Source organism: Hipposideros armiger, unplaced genomic scaffold (assembly GCF_001890085.2).
Source record: "Hipposideros armiger isolate ML-2016 unplaced genomic scaffold, ASM189008v1 scaffold_310, whole genome shotgun sequence".
Taxonomy (NCBI): Eukaryota; Metazoa; Chordata; class Mammalia; order Chiroptera; family Hipposideridae; genus Hipposideros; species Hipposideros armiger.
In genome coordinates, this window is record NW_017731660.1 from 1751156 (window position 1) to 1772066 (window position 20911).

At 54.3% G+C, this 20911-nt stretch overlaps 1 protein-coding gene across 4 annotated transcripts in view; it reads left to right on the forward strand.

Moving 5' to 3' along the window:
• Window positions 1–20911, forward strand: part of PAX8 (paired box 8) — a 46057-nt gene that overhangs the window by 12232 nt on the left and 12914 nt on the right. Inside the window, exons 3-9 of one of the 4 annotated variants that reach the window (XM_019660034.1) lie at window positions 11362–11527; window positions 13181–13381; window positions 14622–14710; window positions 14960–15085; window positions 15314–15468; window positions 18778–18898; window positions 19320–19526. In XM_019660034.1, coding sequence (XP_019515579.1) covers window positions 11362–11527; window positions 13181–13381; window positions 14622–14710; window positions 14960–15085; window positions 15314–15468; window positions 18778–18898; window positions 19320–19526 — 1065 coding nt within the window. The remainder of the gene's footprint in view (window positions 1–11361; window positions 11528–13180; window positions 13382–14621; window positions 14711–14959; window positions 15086–15313; window positions 15469–18777; window positions 18899–19319; window positions 19527–20911) is intronic. The other 3 variants (XM_019660035.1, XM_019660036.1, XM_019660037.1) reach the window with 3 other exon arrangements.

Below are 20911 nucleotides of genomic sequence, written 5' to 3' on the forward strand. Positions count from 1 at the left end.
TCCTGGAGTCCTGCTTGTACTTCCTTTCAATCCAATCATTAACTGGCATTCGCAGGCAGATGGCTGGTGTGCAACCCGGGGAGTTCCCTTCGTGATGCCTGACGCTACTTCCCACTACTTCCTTGTGCAAGCTCGGGTTCCAACCCAGTTTGTCCCCAATCTCTATGCCTGTGCCATGCAGTGGGCATCCCCCCCCCCATATAAACGGTCAAGTCTCACCTCCTCTACCAGGACCCCCTGTCACCCTCCCCTGTGGTGGCTGTCCCTCTACGTCCTCTCTGCTTCTCACTCCCATTTGGGTCCAGTTACCTCATCGTGTCACATGAGGTCCTGTTTAGAGCCGAGTACAGTAAGAACTTGGTTCTCGCCCTCTCCCCAGCACATCACACAAATCCCACACACAGTGAGGGCTTCATAAGTGTCCACGATAGCAGTTTAATTGTAATTGTACAATAACATGTGTGGCTATTTTGCTAGTAGACCAAACTTTACGTCTGAGCTTTGTTACGGAGCACATTTGATTCTCCCATGTCATGTTGCTGTAATTCCTCTTCTGTTTTCTTTATAATGAGTGGCCACTATGGGGCCGAAGAAACACCTCCCTGGTCCTGGGAACATCTTTCTGTCCTGGGCTCAGATACAGGGTGGTGAGGTTGGGAAGCAGTGACCACAGAAGTAGCAGATGTTGGCAGGGTTGGGCAAGTCTGTGACAGGAGACCCTCCTGGTGGAGCCTGGGTGTCGGCTGGGCAAGGTGGCCAACCGCATTTAGGGCAGAGCACCTGTGAGGACCAGCAGTTACAAGATTCTGTAGGTTGGGACGGAAACTGCCCAAACAATGTCTGGCACATGATGCATACACAGCAGATGCTTCATGAATATTTGGTAAAAAAAAGAGCCCTCCTTTTAATTTGCTCAGCACAGTGCTTCTCAGTGTGGTGTCCACTCCAGCATCAGGACGTCCCAGGGCTGTCAGCACCTGTGGGGCCTGGAGTCAAGATGATGCTGCAGACCAGCAGGTGGGAGGCCCAGCCACAGCGCTTCCAGCCCTCTGGGGACACAGCTGTCCCCGTTGCACAGCATCTCTGCTCCCGGGGACTTCAGGACTAGGGCAGACACAGATGCAGCCTTAGGTTGATCCCTAGCTGTACACAAGCCACTGAACCTCAAAACTGGCATCTTCACACACAAAACAGGATTCAAAGCACCAACCCAGCTCCTTGCACAGTATGAAAAACCTGTTCCCGATCTGACCAGTTGCTATTTGTTGAACTGAGCTAAATTCCAGAATCACTGGCCTGACAGGACTTTGAATGAGCTTGGCAAATGTTAAGCGGTTCATGTCCAACCTTCAGACTGGATTCAGAATGTTCCAAATGGGTGAGAAGCCTGGTGCCTTAGGCTCAGCCTGTGAATATGTGTGAACACTCGCATTACAATCTGGCACATGATGCCGGCTCAGGATTGGACACCAGGGTGCTGACTCTGTGGGGAGGGTGGTGACGTGAGAGAGGCAGGCACACCTATAGAGGGCTGCCATGACAAAGTACCACCACCAGCTGAGGGACTGAAAAACCTGACCTCAACCCTCTCCCAGCTCTGGAGGCTGGAAGTACCACAGTAGGTGGGGCAGGATGGGCTCCTGTGGCTGTGAGGGACGGTGAGCTCCAGGCCTGTCCCCCAACTCCTGGGCATTTGCTGGCATCTGTGGTGACCCTTGGCTCATGGCAGCATGAGTGCAATCTTCACATGGTGTTCTCCCTGTCTCCCTGTCTCTGTGTCCAATTTCACCTTCACATAGGACATATGGGATTAGAGGCCACCCTAATGACGTCCTCTTAACTTGATCATCTGAAAAGACCCTTTTTCCAAATAAGGCCACATTCAGATGCACTGGGGCCAAAATTTGAATAAATGAGATTTGGGGGGCACAATCCAACCTTCAACAACCTGTGTGTTGTATGTTCTTGGTCTTGCTTAGTCCTTCACCCAGAGTCAACCCAGAATCTCAGTGGGTTTAGGTCTAAGGGACACCAGCTATGGGAGCTCCGGTCTGGAAGTCACAGAGGAGAAGCTAAGGCATTCTCTGGAGCGTTTCCTGCTGTGTCCACCCCAGAGCTCCCACAGAGGAGGGGACTCTGCTCCCCAAGCCCAGGGCCCATGGAAGAGAGCCTCACATCTTAGTTTACCCAGAAAATCAAAATGACAAGCAAGTGAATAAGAGGACCAGAAAGCTTTCAAGTGTGCCATGAACCAGAGCCCATTCTGCCCAGTCCCAGTATCTCTTCCTCCCTGTCTGCCAGGATGGCACCAGCATCCCCAAGGACCCTGGGATGTGAAAGGAACAGGGACTGAGGTCAGATAGCATGAGTCCGAGCTGTGCCAGTCTGAGCTGGACCATCTCCCTGTCCTGTAGGCTGCGTCTGTCCCCTCTGGCTTCCTTAGGCAGCAGCGAGAGACTTTTAAGTATAATCCTCTCTGCTATGTTGCCATGTTCCAGGAATGTGCCTTCAACAGGTGTGGGAACCACAGATGTGCAGTTTTGTCACAGACTTTGCTTGATGTGTTGGACTCAAAACAACATTTCTTCTATATTTGTTCCTGTGTCACTCCTGAGGGCAGGCAGGCTCCCTTCCCACTCCCTGCCCTGAGGGCTCTGCACCTCACATACACATGCACGGACACGCAGACACACACAGACACACACGAACACAGACATGCACACATACACATTTAGACAGACAGACACAGACACACAGACACACACAGATGTGCACACACATACACACACAGATACACACAGATGTACACACACAGGCATGCACACACAGACACACACAACACAGATGTGCACACAGATGTGCACACAGAGACATGCATATGCAGAGACACAGACACGTATACACAGATACGCACAGATGTGCACACATAGACAAGTACACACAGACACACACAAACAGATGTGCACACAGAACACACACACAGACACACACAGACACATACAGACACACCCAGACACACCCAGATGTGCACACACAGACACACAGACACACACATACACACCATAGGTGTTCCACAGGGTTGTAGGAAGAACTGCAGGAGAGAGTGCCTGTGAGTGGATTTAGACACTCTCAGGTGTTATTGATATGTACCTTTCTCAAGGGCAAGGATTGTGTCATCTGCTCAGAGCCACCTGCCCACACAGCCTGGAATATTATTAGACACAGAGAAGGTGCTCACTGAATTGAAATCTAATGAACTGAAAAAATTTCATTTTTTGAAAAACAGCATTAGTATCCTCAGACATCTGTCTTCAGAGGGAGTGATCTGTGCAGACTCTGGGTTCCTCAGTGCATGTGTAGCAAGGCCTAGCTCACCTGTCTTGCCACCTCTATTGTCCCCCAAACGCAGGGGCGCCACTGCCTGGGCTGGAGTCTGGAGCACCTAGAAACTCAGTGGAAAGGAGCCGGGATGGACAGCCTCTAGGGACCTTCATCCAGCACTGGAAGTTGGTGTTTAATCAATTAATTAATGCTTTCACTATTTACTTATTGGCCATCCACTGAGTGAATAGAAACTCTGGGCAACCAGCAGTGGAGCTTTTTAAAAATTCAGATTTGGGGACACCATGCCCAGAGATTCTGGTTGACCTGATGAAAGGTGGAAAGTGACACTGGCCCCGGCCCCTGGAATGATGCTGTCAGAAGCCAGGGTGGGATACTCAGCTCTCCTCCCTGCGAGGGGTCAGATGGGACACTGGGCAGGCAGAGCACTGGCCCAGAGAAAAGCGTTGGTAATGAGACTCAGATGGAGGGCTGGACAGGGCGGTCAGTAGGGCACTGGTCGAGGGGGATGGTGGGGACAGTGGGGGTTCAGAGAGTTGGTTCAGTGAGGCTTCTCTTCTGAGGCACATGCAGGGGACTGTGCAAGGTGAGGGTTAGCCACCCACAAAGCCACATCACCTCTTCAGGAAATGGGGAGGGAATGTGTCCACTTTGGGAAATGGGGACAGAGGAGAAAGTGGCCCATTCTGGTCTTGGCCTACTGGTATAATTTATAGGATCTGAGAAAGCTTTCAGAGGCCTCCAGAAATCTTTGAGATGGCCCCAAAGGGGAACCTTGCCATGGAACCCTTGGCCTTGGTGACCCCTTGAGTTGTCCAGACAAGGCAGGGCCTCTCCCCAGGGAGCACTTTGCTTAGGGGGGCTCACAGGCCTATTGACATTTGCAGCAGCTCCATCCCCCCAAAATCTACTAGGCGCAGGCATCCTGGGAGGGAGGTGACAGGGTTAATCTAAGGGCTGGGGGAGGTGGAGAAAGGCCTTGAAACCAGGGAAGCCAACCAGATTAATAGAGGAAAAGAGAGGGGGGTAGACCATTAGGAAGACAAAGAGAAAATCATACTGCCGCAATAGAAACGGAAATCTAATATCAACTAGGGAAAAATAAATGGAGATTAGGGCAAACAAATTAGCTTTAATGGGTTCAATGCTAATACAAGAATAACAGCGAGCTGTGAATGCCTTTGAGGGGAGAGGAACCTGAGCAGTCATGCAGGCAATAAAGACGGTGCTGGGAGGGGACAGGCCAGCCGGTGGCAGAGGGAAGGGAAATCTCCGGTGAATGGTGGGAGATATGGTGGAAGGGCTTTTATGTGTGGCTGGGCAGAGACTGGGAAGGGAAGGGGCTGGGAGGCAAGGAACAAGGGGGGGAGGGAGATCGGCAGGGATGGAAATCAAAGCGAGAGAGGCAACAAGAAGAGACAGGACAGAGGATAAAGCCCGGCAAAGGCTGGGCGAGGGGTGGGGAGGGTGGGGATAAACCAACACGGAAGAGGGGGGACTGTAACGGAATTAGGCCCCATTCTTTCACTAAAGGAAATCAAAAAAAGGGAAAATTAGGCCCCCCAAAAACAAAAACCTGGCAAGGATTTTGAAGTAGGCTTTGTTTGAAAAGTAACTCACATAGTGGAGACTTGAAGACACAGCCGCTACAGGTTACTAGTGTGTCACCTGTAAAGTGGGGCTACTGTCCTCTCTGTGAGGACTGTTAGGAGAATCCAACCTGGCTCCAGAGTGGGCACCCCCATACTTGGCCACAGGTGTGCATCCTAAGAGCTGATTCACAGGGAGTAAGCTGCAGACTGACAGTTGCCTTGCTCCCTTTTCCCTTCCCCTCTCTCCTCTTCTTTTCTGTCCAACATTGCTTGCTTCCCAGCTAGAAGCCACCTAGAGGAAGGCACACTGTCCACCTTTGTCTGTGCACCTCCCCATTACCAGCGCTCTCACTGTTGGGGATAGAAGACCAATGCTTGACTCCCACCCCCGGGCTGATCCAAGGAACCAGACTTCTTATCCTGTTGTTCCCAGGGCCCCAGGGTTCCCTCAGATTGGCCAGGACTCAGAGGATAGGCCTCTGGGAGCTGGAGCTGGTCCGCACGGCCTCACAGCCTGCATGGCTCCTGAGCCTGACACATGTAATGTTGATGCTGTTGCTTGAGGGAAGAGCCAAGAGGATGGCCTCGGCAGTCATCCCCAAGCCCTTGCAGGAGGGCAAGCCTCTGCTCCTGGCGGTGACATCTGCACCCCTCTTTAAACAGCTCTTGTCTAAGGATTCTGCTCAGGGCAAAGAATGTGTGGGCTCCACTGAGCTTGTTTTGGACCCAGTTCTTTCCTTCAGTAGTTAACTCAACCAGCATTGGGCACCTACTGTGCACTACACTAGATATTAGGGTTCCACAATAGAGCAGCCCCTCATCCCTCAGGGGCATATAGCATAAATACACACATTCTGCTACATGTAGTAGGAGAGATGTGTCCTGGCATGGTTAAAAGAAAGGACTGGAGACAACAGGCAGGAAAGGCAGGGAGACCTTCCTATAGGAGGCAGCTTCTTGAACTAATTCAGGTATGAGTACAGCTCAATCAGAAGAAGGCAAGGGACTTCTGATCAGAAGAAAGCACAAACCAGGACACGGGGAGGAGTCGGACTCTTCACCATCAGATTCAAGGCTCAGACAGGTAGGAGATGAGGCCAGTGGGGGCCAGCTCCCGCGGGCACCTCCTCCAGATTTGCTAGCTTGGGCTTCACCATGAGGTGACGGGCCATGTCCTGGAAGGTTTCTTACACACAGGAGTGACAAGGTCTGGCTTGGATTTTAGGGTCACATGCAAGGCCAGGTGCAGGGGACTGGTTAGCCCCTACTCACTTTCGTCCCAGAGTGTATGTCACTTAAATTTTCTTTGGTCACCTGAAACTAATTCCATCTCTCGCCCTCACCCGGCATTCCTTAGCCCCGTCTGAATGACAATTGCACATTTACTTGTGTGTTTCCTTATTGCTGGACTGGTCGCTCCATGAGGCAGGATCAATTCCATGTCATCAGCTCTACTAAAATGCTTGGCCAGGGACAGACACCCCATAGACAAGTGTCGAGTGGATAAACAAGCACTTGGGTGTGTGTGTGCTGGGACAGCTGGACGGTGCTGCTTAGGTAAATGTTTAGGAGGTAAAAACATCACACTTCGGTGAGTGTTCCATATGGGGATGGGGGAAGAAGATAAAGGCAGTTAATTCATGTGGCATATATTTATTGAACACCTAATATAATTTAACAGACATGGTCCTGTCATCGTGGAGCTTTCAGCCTGTGAGTGAAGACAGTTACTGCTTATATATATAGTCATGCAAATAGATGTGAAACTGAAATGTGAGTGGTGCCATGCAAGAAAATTGACAGGAGCTGTGAGAACATCTGGATGAAAGGCCTAACCTGCTCTGTGGGGTGGCACAGAGCCACCGTCAGGAAATGACTATGCTGAACTGTATTGGGTGGCTAGGAGGTGCCTAGATAAGATGGGAGACAAGAATTCCAGGTGCAAGGGACACACAAGACAGCACTAGAGGAGGTGCCTGTTTATCAGCAAAGAGGAGATTTCCAAAGGGAAGCTGAACGTAAAAGTAGCCGGGATCACCGAGGACAGCTATGTAGAGTGACTGCAGCACCGAGATTTAAGAGGAATCCCAGGAAATAGATAGAAGGGACAAAGGAGAACAGAGAACCGGTTGGAAGGAATCCACAGAAAGACTGAAGGTGTAAGGAACCACAAGACACATTGTCATGGAAAGCTCTTTGAGGAGGAGGACCCAGTACCTTCGTGTCACCAAGCGTCTGAGCACATGCTCGGCCTGAGGCACACGGTGAGGTGACCACCACATAGCAAGCAGGATATGAAGGAAGTAGTACCAGCAAGTAGGAAGACTTGTTGAGAAGTCTGGTTGGAAACTAGTCAGGGCAGGGGTGTATGTGTGTGTGCTGTGCATACAGGCTGGACAGCAGCACAGGTGGGTTTCACTGTGTTTGCAAGTCCAGGGTAAGGACCTAGAAAGGGAGAGGTGAGTGATGTGATGGAAGTGGGGCACAGCTGATGGAGAACAGTTCCAGAACAGACAGGGGACAAGGGGGCAATGAGAAAGGGCTGCCATCTCCTATCCAGTTCCTTACAGAGGATAAGGACTAGCATAGCCAGCCAGTCAGGGCTGAAGCCAGACGTGGGTGCTGTTCTCAGTATGCTAGTCCCTTTGTCTTCGTCCAAGGGCCTGTGTGCCCGGTGACCCACAGCCTCACGGGTGCGTGAGTGCCCCCGGCATGCAGACCTGGGCTGGAAGGCGGAAAAGGTTGGAACACTAGGTTTATGCCATGGGGGGCAGCTGGAAGGTCACAGTAGGAGATCACAGACTGCAAGCGAGCGTGCTGGGGACAGAAGGCCACAGGCAGAGATGCCAGAGACAGGTGGCATTGTTCCTGCCATGCATTTGCACAGGGCCACAGGCACAGCATGACTTAAAGGGCACCCAGCTCCCACTCTCATCCTGCCAGGACTCAGACTGTCACCACAACACTCTGGGGCTAAAGCAAAAATCCCTAGCTAGTCACATGGAAATTTTCACAGAACAACACTTGGGGCCATTGTCACTTTAGAGCAGATGCGTGAGAAGCCAGACAACAGAGAGAAGAGGAAAAGAACTGAGTCTGGGACTCAGGGGTCCTAAGTGGGGACGCCCTTACCAGCACCACAGCACCCTCACACATATGAAGCATTCATCTGTCACATGTGCTATTCACTGAGGCATTAACTATAGTTTGTGACAGGTGCTGGGTACACAGGAATGTAAACAGATAAGGGTCTTGCTGCCAGTGCTGTGACAGACTTGTGCAAAGGACTGTGGGGCATAGGAAACCATCACCACATCCTCCGGGCTTGGGTGTCAGTGACCGTAATGAGGATTTTGGGCAATGAGCCTCTTTCCTTCTATTGTCTGTAACCCTCGGGGCCTGTAAGGGGTGAAGAAATTACCAAAGGAAATCCTAAGACATCCCCAAATGGTCACTTTTGCTAAGTATACATGTCTGGACAGCAAGCTGCACCGAGAGCTTTGCAGAGGCCCACATGAACTCACTGCGGGGTGAGTACTCCCAGGCCCAGGAAGTTAGCAGCCCTGTCTGAAGACCTCCACACGCAGAGCGTGCTGAGCCCAGGCAGGCACTGTGTCCTCCTCCTCCTCACACCCATGACCCTGAAGACCATGCAGAGGGCCTTTGTTGAGGAAGTGTCAAACCTCGTCCTGGTCCCCACCGTCCCCTGGCCCAACCAGGGGCTCCCACTCATGTCTGGCTTCCGGCCTCAAAGCCCTCCCATCCACAGGCGTGTGGGAAGGTGGTCAGTACAGTGGGCGGCCAGCCCTCACCAGTGCAGGAAGGAAGGCTGCACCCACCCCTGGGCATCTGGTGTGACTCACCCAAAGGAGTCCACTCCTCTGCACCGGACACAGGAGGGACAGACATCCTTCTATCACAGGAACTCAAGCCAGAGGGGCAATCTCCATCTGCAGCCAGAGGCTGCCTCAGGCACTCATTCCTGCCTATCCCTAGCCGCAGCAAACCTTCCATGTTTCAAGAGCACTGAGACCCTGTACATGGGCTTCCTTCCTGAACAGATGTCTCCACCAGTCACCTCCTGGTCATCCTGCCACTATGGGTGCTGGAGCCTCTGGACTTACCTCTGTCAGGAGGTCCTCCAGCTATTGGATTACATCCCCCCACCAAGGATTACAAGTCCCTTGTGGGCCTGGTTTCTTGTCTTGTTCAAGGTGTCACCCTCAGGGCTTTGTGCCTGATTTGGGGTGGACACTGGGTACATACATGTTGAGATAAAAAGAAATGACAATTGTAGTATGCAAACAATAAGAACTATTGTTCTGGAAGACGGTGGGACTGGGGTGGGAGGTGCACAAGTGGTTCCTTGTTCTCTTAGAATTTCTTCACCGGCCATGGCCTCAGACCAGTGGCACAGCCCCGCCTGGGACCATCTCAGACACAGGTCCTTGGTCCCATCCCAGACCAATTCAGAGCTCACTGTGCTCAGCAGCCTGTTGTTCAACAAAGACACTCAAGTCTGGGGGCCACCGTCCCAGTGGTAGGGCAAAGCTTGGGCCGTAACACGCAACCATGTGACTATTCGAATTAGAAAACTTTTACGCTTATACCACAATTTTCAGCTAAGCACACACTGTCCAGCCTCACCCCCATCTTCCTACAGCAGCTGTTATGGGCCAGCAGATGGCCAGTGAGTCTGTTTAGCTCTATTCAATGGATGGAAACACTAAGGGTGAAAAAACCCCAGCTTTCCCAAATGATAAAATTAAAACAGATTACATCAGTGCAGGAATCTGGCCCAGCTCTCCGCACAGTCGCACAAGTCACTACAAAGCTGGTAAAATAAAGCAAAGCACCGAGAATTCAGAATTCAGTGGTGCGAACACATCTTCCCCTTCACACCCACACTGGCCGACCCAGTAAACAACCTTTGCGGGGGGCTTAGGGGATGAGTTCTAAGGGTCCTGATCAGCCCTTCAAGAAGGCAGAAGTCATTGGTCCTCACAGTGTCAATGGAGAAACAGGGGAGATGTTTTTAAAGGCAAAAGACCCATTTCATGCCACCCAAAAGGGGCATTTGGTCTTTGAAACCTGCTGTCTGTCTAGGGATGAAGAACCCCATCTGTGGGAGCCCCACTCCCAGACACAGAAGTCCTAGCACACACACCTAAGCATGGCTGGGTGACCTGGGGCCTCCGTTCTGGGAAATGGGGACCAAGCTGGACACTCAGAGGCTTGTCTGGGTTTGGGTGGCCATCTGGCGCCCCCTTGTGTTCAGTGTGTGAACTCTAAAGAGCTGAAAGGCAACGAGGATGGAATGAGGGTCAAATGGCTGCAGCCACTGTCCGGGGACAAGCTGTGGCCAGTGAGGAGCCAGCGGGATGCGCTCAGAGCACGGGCCACTTCTCAGTCATCTGGGTGGCACTGACACCCCTCCAGATGGGGACAAGCTGCCTAGAACAGAAAAGTGGAAGCTGTGCCCAAGTTCCTGAGGAAGATGGGTCATTGTGTCCCTCCTGCTATGTTTGCCCGAAGGGCTTTTCCTTCTGACTTAGTGCCCAGGCCACAGGCTTTAGGCTTTTTTTTTTTTTTGAGGGAAATTGACTGTCTTGCTGAAGACAGCTTGTGCCCTGAGGAGATGCTGCACCCAGTTCTGAATGTGCTAAGTCAGTGGGCTTTAAAGGGTACAGTGTGCCCAGCAGAGGCCATAGATGTCCTTAATGAGCTCATGGCCCTCTCTCCCTCCTAACCGCTCCCCTGACTTCCACCCCTAATGCCCCACCATCACAGCCGGTCACCACATTTTGGTCTGCTGATGCCCGGACTGTGGGGCCTGTGGCCTCTGAGCAGGGCCCACGTCAGGCAGCAGGGCCAGTGAGAGCCATAGGTCCTGGCCAAGCCTGGCTGCAACACAGGCACACTGAGTCACAGGGGTCCTCCGGGTCAAGCCACTAAAACGCTCTCTGAGCCCCAGTGTCCTCATCAGAATGGCGATCTCAGTTCTGAAATGAGCCCCACCACATCTGGGCGACCAGCCAACCTGACAGATAAGCCCCTGGCAGCCTCAGCCTGGGGTTCTCCTGCCTGGGACACTTTTGTCACTCTCCCTTTTCTCAGTTACTTCTTACCCTCAGTCTCAGTGTGAACTTCTCCAGGAACCCTCTGTGGTCCCTGAGCTTGGGCTTGGTCCCCTCCATGGTTTCACGCCTTCTGCGCATTCCTAGCCCCAGCAGTGGTCACATGATGTGTTAATGGGCTGTTGGTGGTCTGGATCCCACTTTGATAAACCCGTGAGGCAGAGGCAGGGGTCACCCTGCCACATGGGTCCCGTCACCCTCAGGCCTTCACACGGCTGGCCTGCTGAGACTGCGTGTTTGAGTAGGTGGGTGGGTGGCCCACCAGCCTGACAGTGCTGCTGTCCTCTCAGGCCATGGGGGGCTGAACCAGCTGGGAGGTGCTTTCGTGAATGGCAGACCCCTGCCCGAAGTGGTGCGTCAGCGCATCGTGGACCTGGCCCACCAGGGCGTGCGGCCCTGTGATATCTCTCGCCAGCTCCGTGTCAGCCATGGCTGTGTCAGCAAGATCCTGGGCAGGTAAGCACGAAATTTACCACATTCCACTTCCTGCAGGGCTGGGGTGTCCACCAAACACACAGCCACCTCCCTCCCGGGACCTGGTACCAGAGAGGGCGTGTGGTGTCTCTGGGCCCCAGCCGCTGCTTTCAGTTTACTCCTGCCATCCCTGCCTCTCTTTCATTTCTCCCTTATTTGCTCACCTCATGCCTCACTTTCCAGAGGCTTCTGTGCTCCCAAAGCAGATTTGTCCCCAAAGTCCCTCCTTTTTGCTGAGACCAAGGGAAATGGAGCCACTAGGCAGGGGACACGCAATCATGGCTGGCTCCCAAAGTTGAACCCCTGCACAAGGGGCATCTGAGTTCCTGCTTCTCAGACTGTAATCCCCAGAGCACCTGCCACAGAACCACCAGGTGGCCTGATAGAACAGCTCCCAGGCCCCGCCCAGACCTGCCACAGACCTGGATGCTGGGAGCTTTATGAGATGACAGATGACACTCATGGACACTAACCCAAAGCAGTATCTCACAACACTCCCTGCAAGTTAATGTCACCTGGAGCCTTAAAGAAAAAATTGATGTTCAGGCCCCAGTCCACACCCTCAAAGCAGAACCTTAAGAGATGGTCCCCAGGTTTTGTACAGAGTTGAGAACCACTGAGCAGAGGTTTGAGGGGACCAGGAGCAGCAAAGCCCAGCACCAAGCTGATGCAGCCTCTCCCATCAGAAGGGTCCCTGAGGCAGAGGGCTGGGGCCCCAGTCAGCTTGAGGTACCTGCCTCCCTTCTCCAACCCACAAGCAAATCCAGGGGTGCTCCGGTTCAGAAGGGTGAACGGATTTGAGCTGTCAAGCTGTCGAGCCTGGGGAGCCCTGGCCTCCTGACTGAAGAACTTAGGGAAGAGTGTGGCTTCTGCTGGGGTCAGGAGAGGGGACCTGGGCTGGTCTGCGTGTCCAAGAGAGGAGCTGAGCTTTGGATGGTGGCAATAGATTCAAGAACAGAGGTTATTTTTTTCAGAGGAGACCAGAGTTTCCAGATCAAGGAGGGGAGGGCATCCTGACGTGGCCATGGGTCGGCCAAAGAAGGTGGTTGGGAGGGAGACAAGGCTCAGCTTAAGGAGCTGGACATGGCCAGACATCCAGACATGGCTGGGATTCCAGAGTCCATGAGGAGTGGCCTTGACTTGAGCCATGTAACCTGGTATAAAGCCAGTGTGCAGCATGGGCTGGGGGATGGGGAGCAAAGGTGACCTGGCAGACAGGGCAGGGGGCCCAGCCACCCCAGCTGGCCTCTTGGTGAGGGCTAAAATCAGGACAGTCAATGAGAGAGCAAGTCACGCAAGACAGAGGAAATGGCTTAGGTGAGGCCGGCATTCACAGGGCACCAATGTGAACTTCTCCTTTCTCAGAAGGGACTCTTCTGCCCCATACAGTGGCCTCAGATACAGGAGGCTGGTCGGAGGGGAGGGAAAGGGGGAAGCGGGCATCCAGGGGTGAGGTCTGGCTGGGCAGCAGCACAACCTGATCATGCAGGGGACACAGCCAATGGACAGCAAGTGTCCAAGGCCAGCCCTGAGTGATGTCCTACCCCCCAGAAGCCTCAGGGGATGAGGGCCTCTGGCTAGCCCACGCCAGGAGACCCGCCTGCTTCCTGGGTAATCTTTGGGTTTCTAATGGAGTAGGTACTACGAGACTGGCAGCATCCGGCCTGGGGTGATAGGTGGCTCCAAGCCCAAGGTGGCCACCCCCAAGGTGGTGGAGAAGATCGGCGACTACAAGCGGCAGAACCCCACCATGTTTGCCTGGGAGATCCGAGACCGGCTCCTGGCTGAGGGCGTCTGTGACAATGACACTGTGCCCAGTGTCAGCTCCATCAACAGGTGAGATGCAGACAGCAACCAGGGGCCTGGGGGTCATGACAGAGACCCGAGGAAGGGCCTGGCTTATGGGGAAGAGCTGGGAAGGGGCCTCGTGCTAGGAGCCCTGGGCACAGAGCAGGTGTCACATGACTGGCTATACTCTCTGCACTTCCCCTCCTTACATGCCACAGCCTCTTTATTCAGTGAAAAAGCCCTCTTCTTAAATTGATCCTTTCTTAGGCCACAACTTGGCCCTCATTCAGACATTCACTCATTTGTTAGGCCATTTGGTTAGTCACTCACTACCTTACTCAATCATTTGCTGACACTCATTTATTCATACATACATAATTCATTGCCCTATGCTAGGCCCTGGGGACACACAATCCTGGCACAGCTCACAGTCACCTGGGGAGACACACACTAATCAAGTACCCACACAAACAGTTGTAAAACTGCAGTTCTAGTCCTGATCAAGACAGGGGGAACATGAGGGTATACAAGCCACCATAAGGTGACTTGGTTAAGGGAGGTTAGGGAAAGATGCCTGAGAAAGAAACAATGAATAAGAGTCAACTAGCTGAGAAGGGAGTGAAAAGAGCTCTCAGACAGCACATGCAAAGGCCCTATGGCTGTTATACAAGAAGCTGAAAGAGCCAGTGACAGAGGAGGGGAGCAAAAGGCAGGCTGACATGGAGTGGCCAGCAAAGGCTGTTGGGAGGGGGGATCTGGCCATGCAGCAGCGCAAACCTGCCCAAGCAGGGGACACAGCAGGGTTGGGAGGCAGGTTACATGTCCTTGCCTCTGATCCGTGAGCAACAAGAAGGCCATGGCCGTTTTAAGCAGGAGACTGACTTGTCTTTTAGAAAGTCCAGTCTGGATGCAACAGGGAGAAGATACCAGAAAGGTCAATAGTGGATGGAGTGGGCGGTGGGTGGCCTGGGCAGTGGCTGGTGGTACACAGGGTGCTGACAGCGAGGGACCGGGGCTGGAGAGGTGTGAGGTCAGAATACAGTGCTCAATGGTGGTTTGGCAGCGGAACAGGAGGCATTTCTGCCCTGACTGAGTGATGGCATCACCATGAGTTGGGAACACCAAGAAGGATCAGGTGTGAGGGGGAACATGGTGGCTTTAATGTGGACAACTTGTGTCAGGTGCCTTTGAGACACCCAAGTGGGGTTTCAAAAGGTGTTGGATGTGGGGCAACCAGCAGCCTGCTTCCTCCTCATGTCTCCACCGGCCTTTCTTCTCTTCCTCACAGAATCATCCGGACCAAAGTGCAGCAACCATTCAATCTCCCCATGGACAGCTGCGTGGCCACCAAGTCCCTGAGCCCAGGACACACTCTCAGTGAGTACCACGGGGCCTCAGGCGCCCACACGGGGTCCCATACACGCCCTGGGTTCACTGAGCCCGTCCATGGGGTCAAATACTGCTTGGCTCCCAGGGACCAGTCATTGAGATATTCAGGGTGAAAGCACATCATGCAGCCTTGACTGCAGAGCCCTTCCCACCAGCAGCCCAACTCCTCCATGGTGGCAGCAGGGGCTCTCAGGGTGTCCCTTCACATCCTGACCCTGTCCCTCTCACACCCTGCAGTCCCCAGCTCAGCTGTGACACCCCCGGAGTCACCGCAGTCCGACTCTCTGGGCTCCACCTACTCCATCAATGGGCTTCTGGGGATTGCCCAGCCCAGCAGCGACAGCAAGAGGAAGATGGACAACAGTGAGTGTGGGGCACAGAGAGCAGGTTGGGGTGCAAAAGCCCCCCTTTGGCCCAGTACTTCCTAGGCTCGGGGGCCTGCAGCATGCAGCCTGACTGAGCCAGCCACAGCCCTGCGGCCCGAGGCCCCAACAGGTCCTTCCATCCCTGTGCAGCTGAGCCTGTCCCCCATTCTGGCCTTGGTGGGTAGATGGGTCCCCTGAAAGCTTTCTCCCTGCCCGGGGATGCCAGGTGACCAGGATAGCTGCCGGCTGAGCATGGACTCCCGCAAGCACCTTCGCACAGATGCCTTCAGCCAGCACCACCTGGAGCTGCTCGACTGTCCCCTGGAGCGACAGCTCTACCCCGAGGCCTACGCCTCCCCCAGCCACACCAAAAGCGAGCAGGTGAGAGGGCGTGCAGGATGCTGGGTGAGTAGCAGGCCTCTGAGGACCCCAACCTTCCTGCAGTCCTGCCACCAAAGCAACCAGAAGTCCCTTCAATGGCTCCTCGGCACAAGCTTTGTGCGGCTCCAAACACTTGCTATTTTGCGGAGGCCAGCACTCTCTCCTCATCCCCCCAGCCCTCTCAACTTCCCTCAGCCACACTGAGCTCAGCCCTTTCAGGGGACCTGCCTCCCAGTTGTGCCATCCCCCTCCTGGACACAGGGTCAGGTCCTACCTCCTGAAACCTTGCACAGTGACCTCAGCTAGCACCTGTGGCCCCACCTCCAGCCATTCAGGTCTCCCCCCCTGACCCCGTGTGACTCAGGATGCAAGCACGCCCTCTTGTCATGCCTCCCTGCCCTGGCACACCACATGCTCGCGCGCACAGTGCCTTTCCTCCCACTGCTCTGCCTGGAAAAACACCGCTCGGCCATTATGACTCAGCCGAAGCGCCACCTTGCCCATCAGTGCTGCCCAGGCGTGCGTTCCTTCACTCCTGGTCACTTCTCATGCTGGATCGCAGTAGTCCGGTGGACAGAGATGTGACATCATAGTGGGCAGCATCTTGGGGCACTTTTTAAATCTCCAGCACTAAGCCCTGTGCCCATTGGCAGAGATGCTCAGTAAGGATGGTTTCAATGACCAAGCTGAAAAACCCACAGCCGATTGTAAGCTCCAAGGCCATTGTCATCTGCAGCACTCAGAGCAGGTGACAGTTTGTTATGGTCTGGCTTCTCTGAGGCTGGCAGAGATGGCCCAGCAAAGTCCCTCTACTCTGACAGAGCTCCCAGGACACTGCCTCTGGTAATTATGATCTGTCAACTGCCACATGTGTCCCCCTCACCTTGCTGGTCAGCACCTCAGCAGTTTTAGGGTGGTGTCTGCCCTCCCTTCTTTGCTCATACTGTCATTGTCCAGGAGTGAGACGAGCGCTTACACCTTTAAGATCTGAGTAGGACAATGACGCAGATGCCACCAGTTGGCTGAACCATTGCCAGTGGCCATCTGGGCGGCTGGGCTCTCACCAGCACCCACACCTGGGCAGGCAGTCTGCATCAGCACTTCTGTTGGCCTGGGCGAGGGGTGCAGAGGGAGCCGCAGTAAGCAGCTGGGGACAGGGCCAGCACACGCCTCCAAGGAACTCTGCCACGAAGGCCCTGGGCACCTGCTAGGCCCACTCCCAAGCACCCCAAGGGACCCTGTTCTGTCACAAGGAGACCAAGACCCTCCCACATTGGTATATGCACAGGAAATCATGCAGTGAGTCACAGCTACAAGGACCTCGGGACCAGCAAACCCAGTGTCTCCATTTGTGTGGAGATGAGCCAGAGCCAAAGAGGGGAGAGAGCCCCTGGTGTCACTCAAACTGGCCTGCTGTCACCTGTGTTAGATGGGGATACTGAGGCCCAGCATGTCCATCAGTGTTCCCCCATCAGTCATCCACTCCTCGTTCACCCACCTCACTTCAGGTGAGGGGCAGAGACAGCCCTGCCTAGCGAGGTGCCTTCCAGCCTTGGTGGCTGCTGATGCTACCCAGAAGTACCATGTTCTCCCGGGCGAAGACATGCCATCTGTTGGGCAGAAGTGGCCAGTATCACTCCCAAGTATAGTTAGGGGTCTGCAGTGCTTGTCCCTCTGTTCTTCAAGTGCATTAAGAAGCAGGCAGACAGATTGTGATGAGATGAGAACTGTTTCACATGGCTGAAACAGTCATCCTATAGTAACTATTTACTGAGCACGCATGTCCCCAAGCACTCTGTCTTAGTGCTCCATGCGTATATAAACCTCACATAAGCCTCGTGCAGCAGGTCCTGCCACCAGTTACACAGGTGACAAAGCCACGGCCCAGAGAGGTCAGGGCACTAAAGCTGCTAGGCTGCTGGAGCAGAATCAGGGCTCACCCAAGTTCTGTGCCCAGTTCCAGTGCAGTGCCCACCAGAAAGCCTGGGAGGTGGAGCCATTCTGTGAGACATCACCAAAATGTCTGACTACATAGGTTTGGGGTTTTTTTCACTGGATTTGGGAGCAGCTATAGGATTTCAGCAGGTATTTTGGTATTGAAGTGACACATTCATAAGGCATTTTAGACTTTCCTTATTCTAGAAATTAGATACTGCATTTGGTTTCATTAAGCTGGGCTGTCAGCATCTCCCCTCTAGCCCCCACCTTTAAGGCAAGCCCTTGGAAGGCATGGGACCAGAGCACCACTGAGGCAGTGACTACTGTGACATGGTGCCCTGGTGGCCTTCAGAGGTGCCCGGCTCCTTGGAGGGTGGGCTTGATGGGTATCACTGGCTGCTGCGTAGCCCGGAGTGTCCCTTGACTTGTTTTACACAGTGTCACGTGGCATGTTTGTGACATGTGTGTGCTGTGTGCTGCCTCAGCCCCTGGTGGGAGGGGTCACGGTGCATGCCTGCCTTTAACTGAACAAGTTCTTCCTGGAGGGAGCACCTGAAGAGATAGATGGCCCTGCATTTGTCAAAGGGCGTTGAACCAGGTTCTAAAATGTTGTTGATTGAAGAAAACCTGGTTTCATCTTCAAGTTGTGGCTGAGCATTTCTATTTGCTGGATATGGAGAGAGAGGCAGGGAGCCCAATTGTCCTGTGGGAGCCACGGCTGTCAAGTGACTGAAGGGAGTGCCTGGGGCAGGGGCAGGGGCCTCGGGGTTCTAGGCTGTCCACAGGGAAGACACACCTGACATTGCTCACCCACATCACATCACTGTGGGGGATAGATCAGACAACAGAAGCAAAGCCCTTTGCAAATGTAGGAAGTGGTGATGATGTTAACCAGTTCAGGGCACTGGAGCCAGTCCCTGAGTTCAACCCTGGCTCCACCCCTATGGGAGAGTGACAGGTTTCTTGACCTCTCTGCGCCTGCGTTTCCTACAAGGAGAGGAAGGAATAAACGAATGAACTGACTGAGGCACTCAGCACAGTCCGTTGGCTGAGGGCTCTACTCCACATCCTGTCCTCTCTGGGCTCTACTCCACATCCTGTCCTCTCTGGGTTCAAACCCTATGAGCAGACAAGGAAGGGGCCCGCTGTCCAGCAGCAAGGCCCTAGGAAAGAGCCGCTCCATCCTGCATGCCACCAGCCCTGTGAGCCTGGGATTGAGACAACAGAAGGGCTGTGGGAGAGAGTAAGGCCAATTGAACCCACTAAGTGGAGTGAGTGTAAAAAGGGGACACTGAGGGGGTGTTTCCCAGGAGGCGGCTGCAGGTAAGGCTTGCCCCAAGTGCCTCTGTGCTGACTTCTCTTTCTCCCTAGGGTCTCTACCCGTTGCCCCTGCTCAACAGTGCCCTGGAAGATGGAAAGGCCACCCTGACCCCGTCCAACACACCCTTAGGGCGCAACCTATCGACTCATCAGACCTATCCCGTGGTGGCAGGTAGGGTGCCCAGAACCTCCTGGGCCCTGTGGCCCTAGCTGCTAGGATGGGCTGGAGGGAAGGTGAGGGCAGGGTGTGGCTGGCCTGAGGAGGAAGGAGTTAGGGCCCCGGGCCCGGACAGGACAGGGGCTGTGTGGCTGGGCCTCTTGGTGGGTCATGAGGGTCCTACCCTCTGTTCAGCATCCCCATTGCGGGACAGGTGGGCACAGCGGCCCTCGTCTACACTCACAGAGGCACTGCAGAGAGGTGGAGCTGCTCCCTGCCTCTCCCAGCCTGGGGAGCACCCTCCCATGGCCCCCTGCCCCAGATCCAGGAGGGTGGCTGCCCGCCCCACCCCACCCCACACCCCCATCTCATGGCTCAGCTGTGCATGCTCCCACCGTCATCATCTCACCTCTGTCCTTGTCTCCCTCCCACACAGATCCTCACTCACCCTTCGCCATAAAGCAGGAAAGCCCTGAGGTGTCCAGTTCTAGCTCCACCCCTTCCTCTTTATCTAGCTCCGCCTTTTTGGACCTGCAGCAAGTCGGCTCTGGGGTCCCTGCTGGAGCCTCGGTCCCGCCCTTCAATGCCTTTCCCCACACTGCCTCCGTGTACGGGCAGCTCGCGGGCCAGGCCCTCCTCTCAGGTATGACAGGGAGGGCCGGGCCTGCAGCCATTGGTGTCCTGGCGGGGGGAGGGTCCTCAGGGCCAGGCCCCTGGTTTGAGGTGGTCCGGCACCCTCTTTGGACCCTGTCTTGCCTACCATCAGCCTCTTATCAAACCCCCAGCAACTGTAGGAGGTGCCAGGGTGCTGGTCTCCAGGCAGCAAATTCAGGCCACTGAAGGGCAGGCACTCTGGGGGTGCCTAGAAGTAGGGTTCCCTGAAGATTTCCAGAACATGGCCTTGGGGTCAGCAGGCAGGCGCTGTGAAGCAATGAGCCCTTGGTCTGGGTAAAACACTTTAAAAAGAGGGGCAGGGGGGGAAGGAGAAAAGTTTGGAGGGAAGTCATTGGACTTTGGAGACAGTTTCTGGACCAGATTTCTAAAGAAGGCAGAGGCCAGTCACAGTTGGGTCTCCACATGGTGAAGCACTGGTGGTGCAGGCTTCACAGTGCCACCCTTGGAGGATGCTCAGCAGAGTGACTCACATACCTGGGAGATGGGAGTGAGGCACGTCTGTGAGGAGCCTCACGGCCTCAAAACTCTTCCTCTTCCAGGCTGGAAGAACCTTGGGGGTGTTTGAGCAAATACCTTTATACTGAGAGGGGAAGGGCTGGGGGAGGAGGGCCTGGCTGAGGCCCTGAATGGGAGCCTGGTGTCGGCAGGTGACGCTTGGCCTGGTGGCTGAAAGCATGAGGTGTTTGCTTGGGCACAGTGATGGTGGGGGCAGTGTCCCATTTGGCCCTCAGATATCTGAGGGGCCTCGACAGGGAGGACGCTGCTTCAGGCATGGGCCAGGCATTGAACTAGGTCCCAGGGGACAGCAGGAGGGGGATGGCCCTCTGACCAGTGGTTTTCAGATGTGCTGGGCCTCGCTACTCCTTCTGGAAATGAAAGTTTTTCCTTGAAAATTACTGCTTGTCCACTGCCCAGTTTATCCCCCTCTTGGAACCAAATGCACACCTGGGATCTGTGTGTATGCCCCATGTCTGATGTGGGAGGCCCTCTTGGAAGAGGGGGACACAGAGGCAAAGGGCTAACATGGGAAGCCCCGTGTGTGGGAAGCAAGGAAGAAAGTGTTGACTCAGAGTTCAGGATTTCAAAAGAGGGTGAATGAAGTCAGTGGTGATGGGTCACTTATTTTGACCAAAGTGATAAAAAGAGAAAGTCTGTGAGCTGCATGAGGTGATGTTAGCCAGAGAAAATGGGATGAGGGAGGGGGCAGAAGAGGCCCTGTTCCCTGTGGGGTGGACCAGCCGGCCTTGTATGAATGGCAGGCAGGGCCAGGAGGGTGCGGGTATGAGATGAGAGGACAGAGAGCAGTCTTCAGTCAGAGAAATGATGGGACGAGTTGAGTGAGGGGTCGGAGCA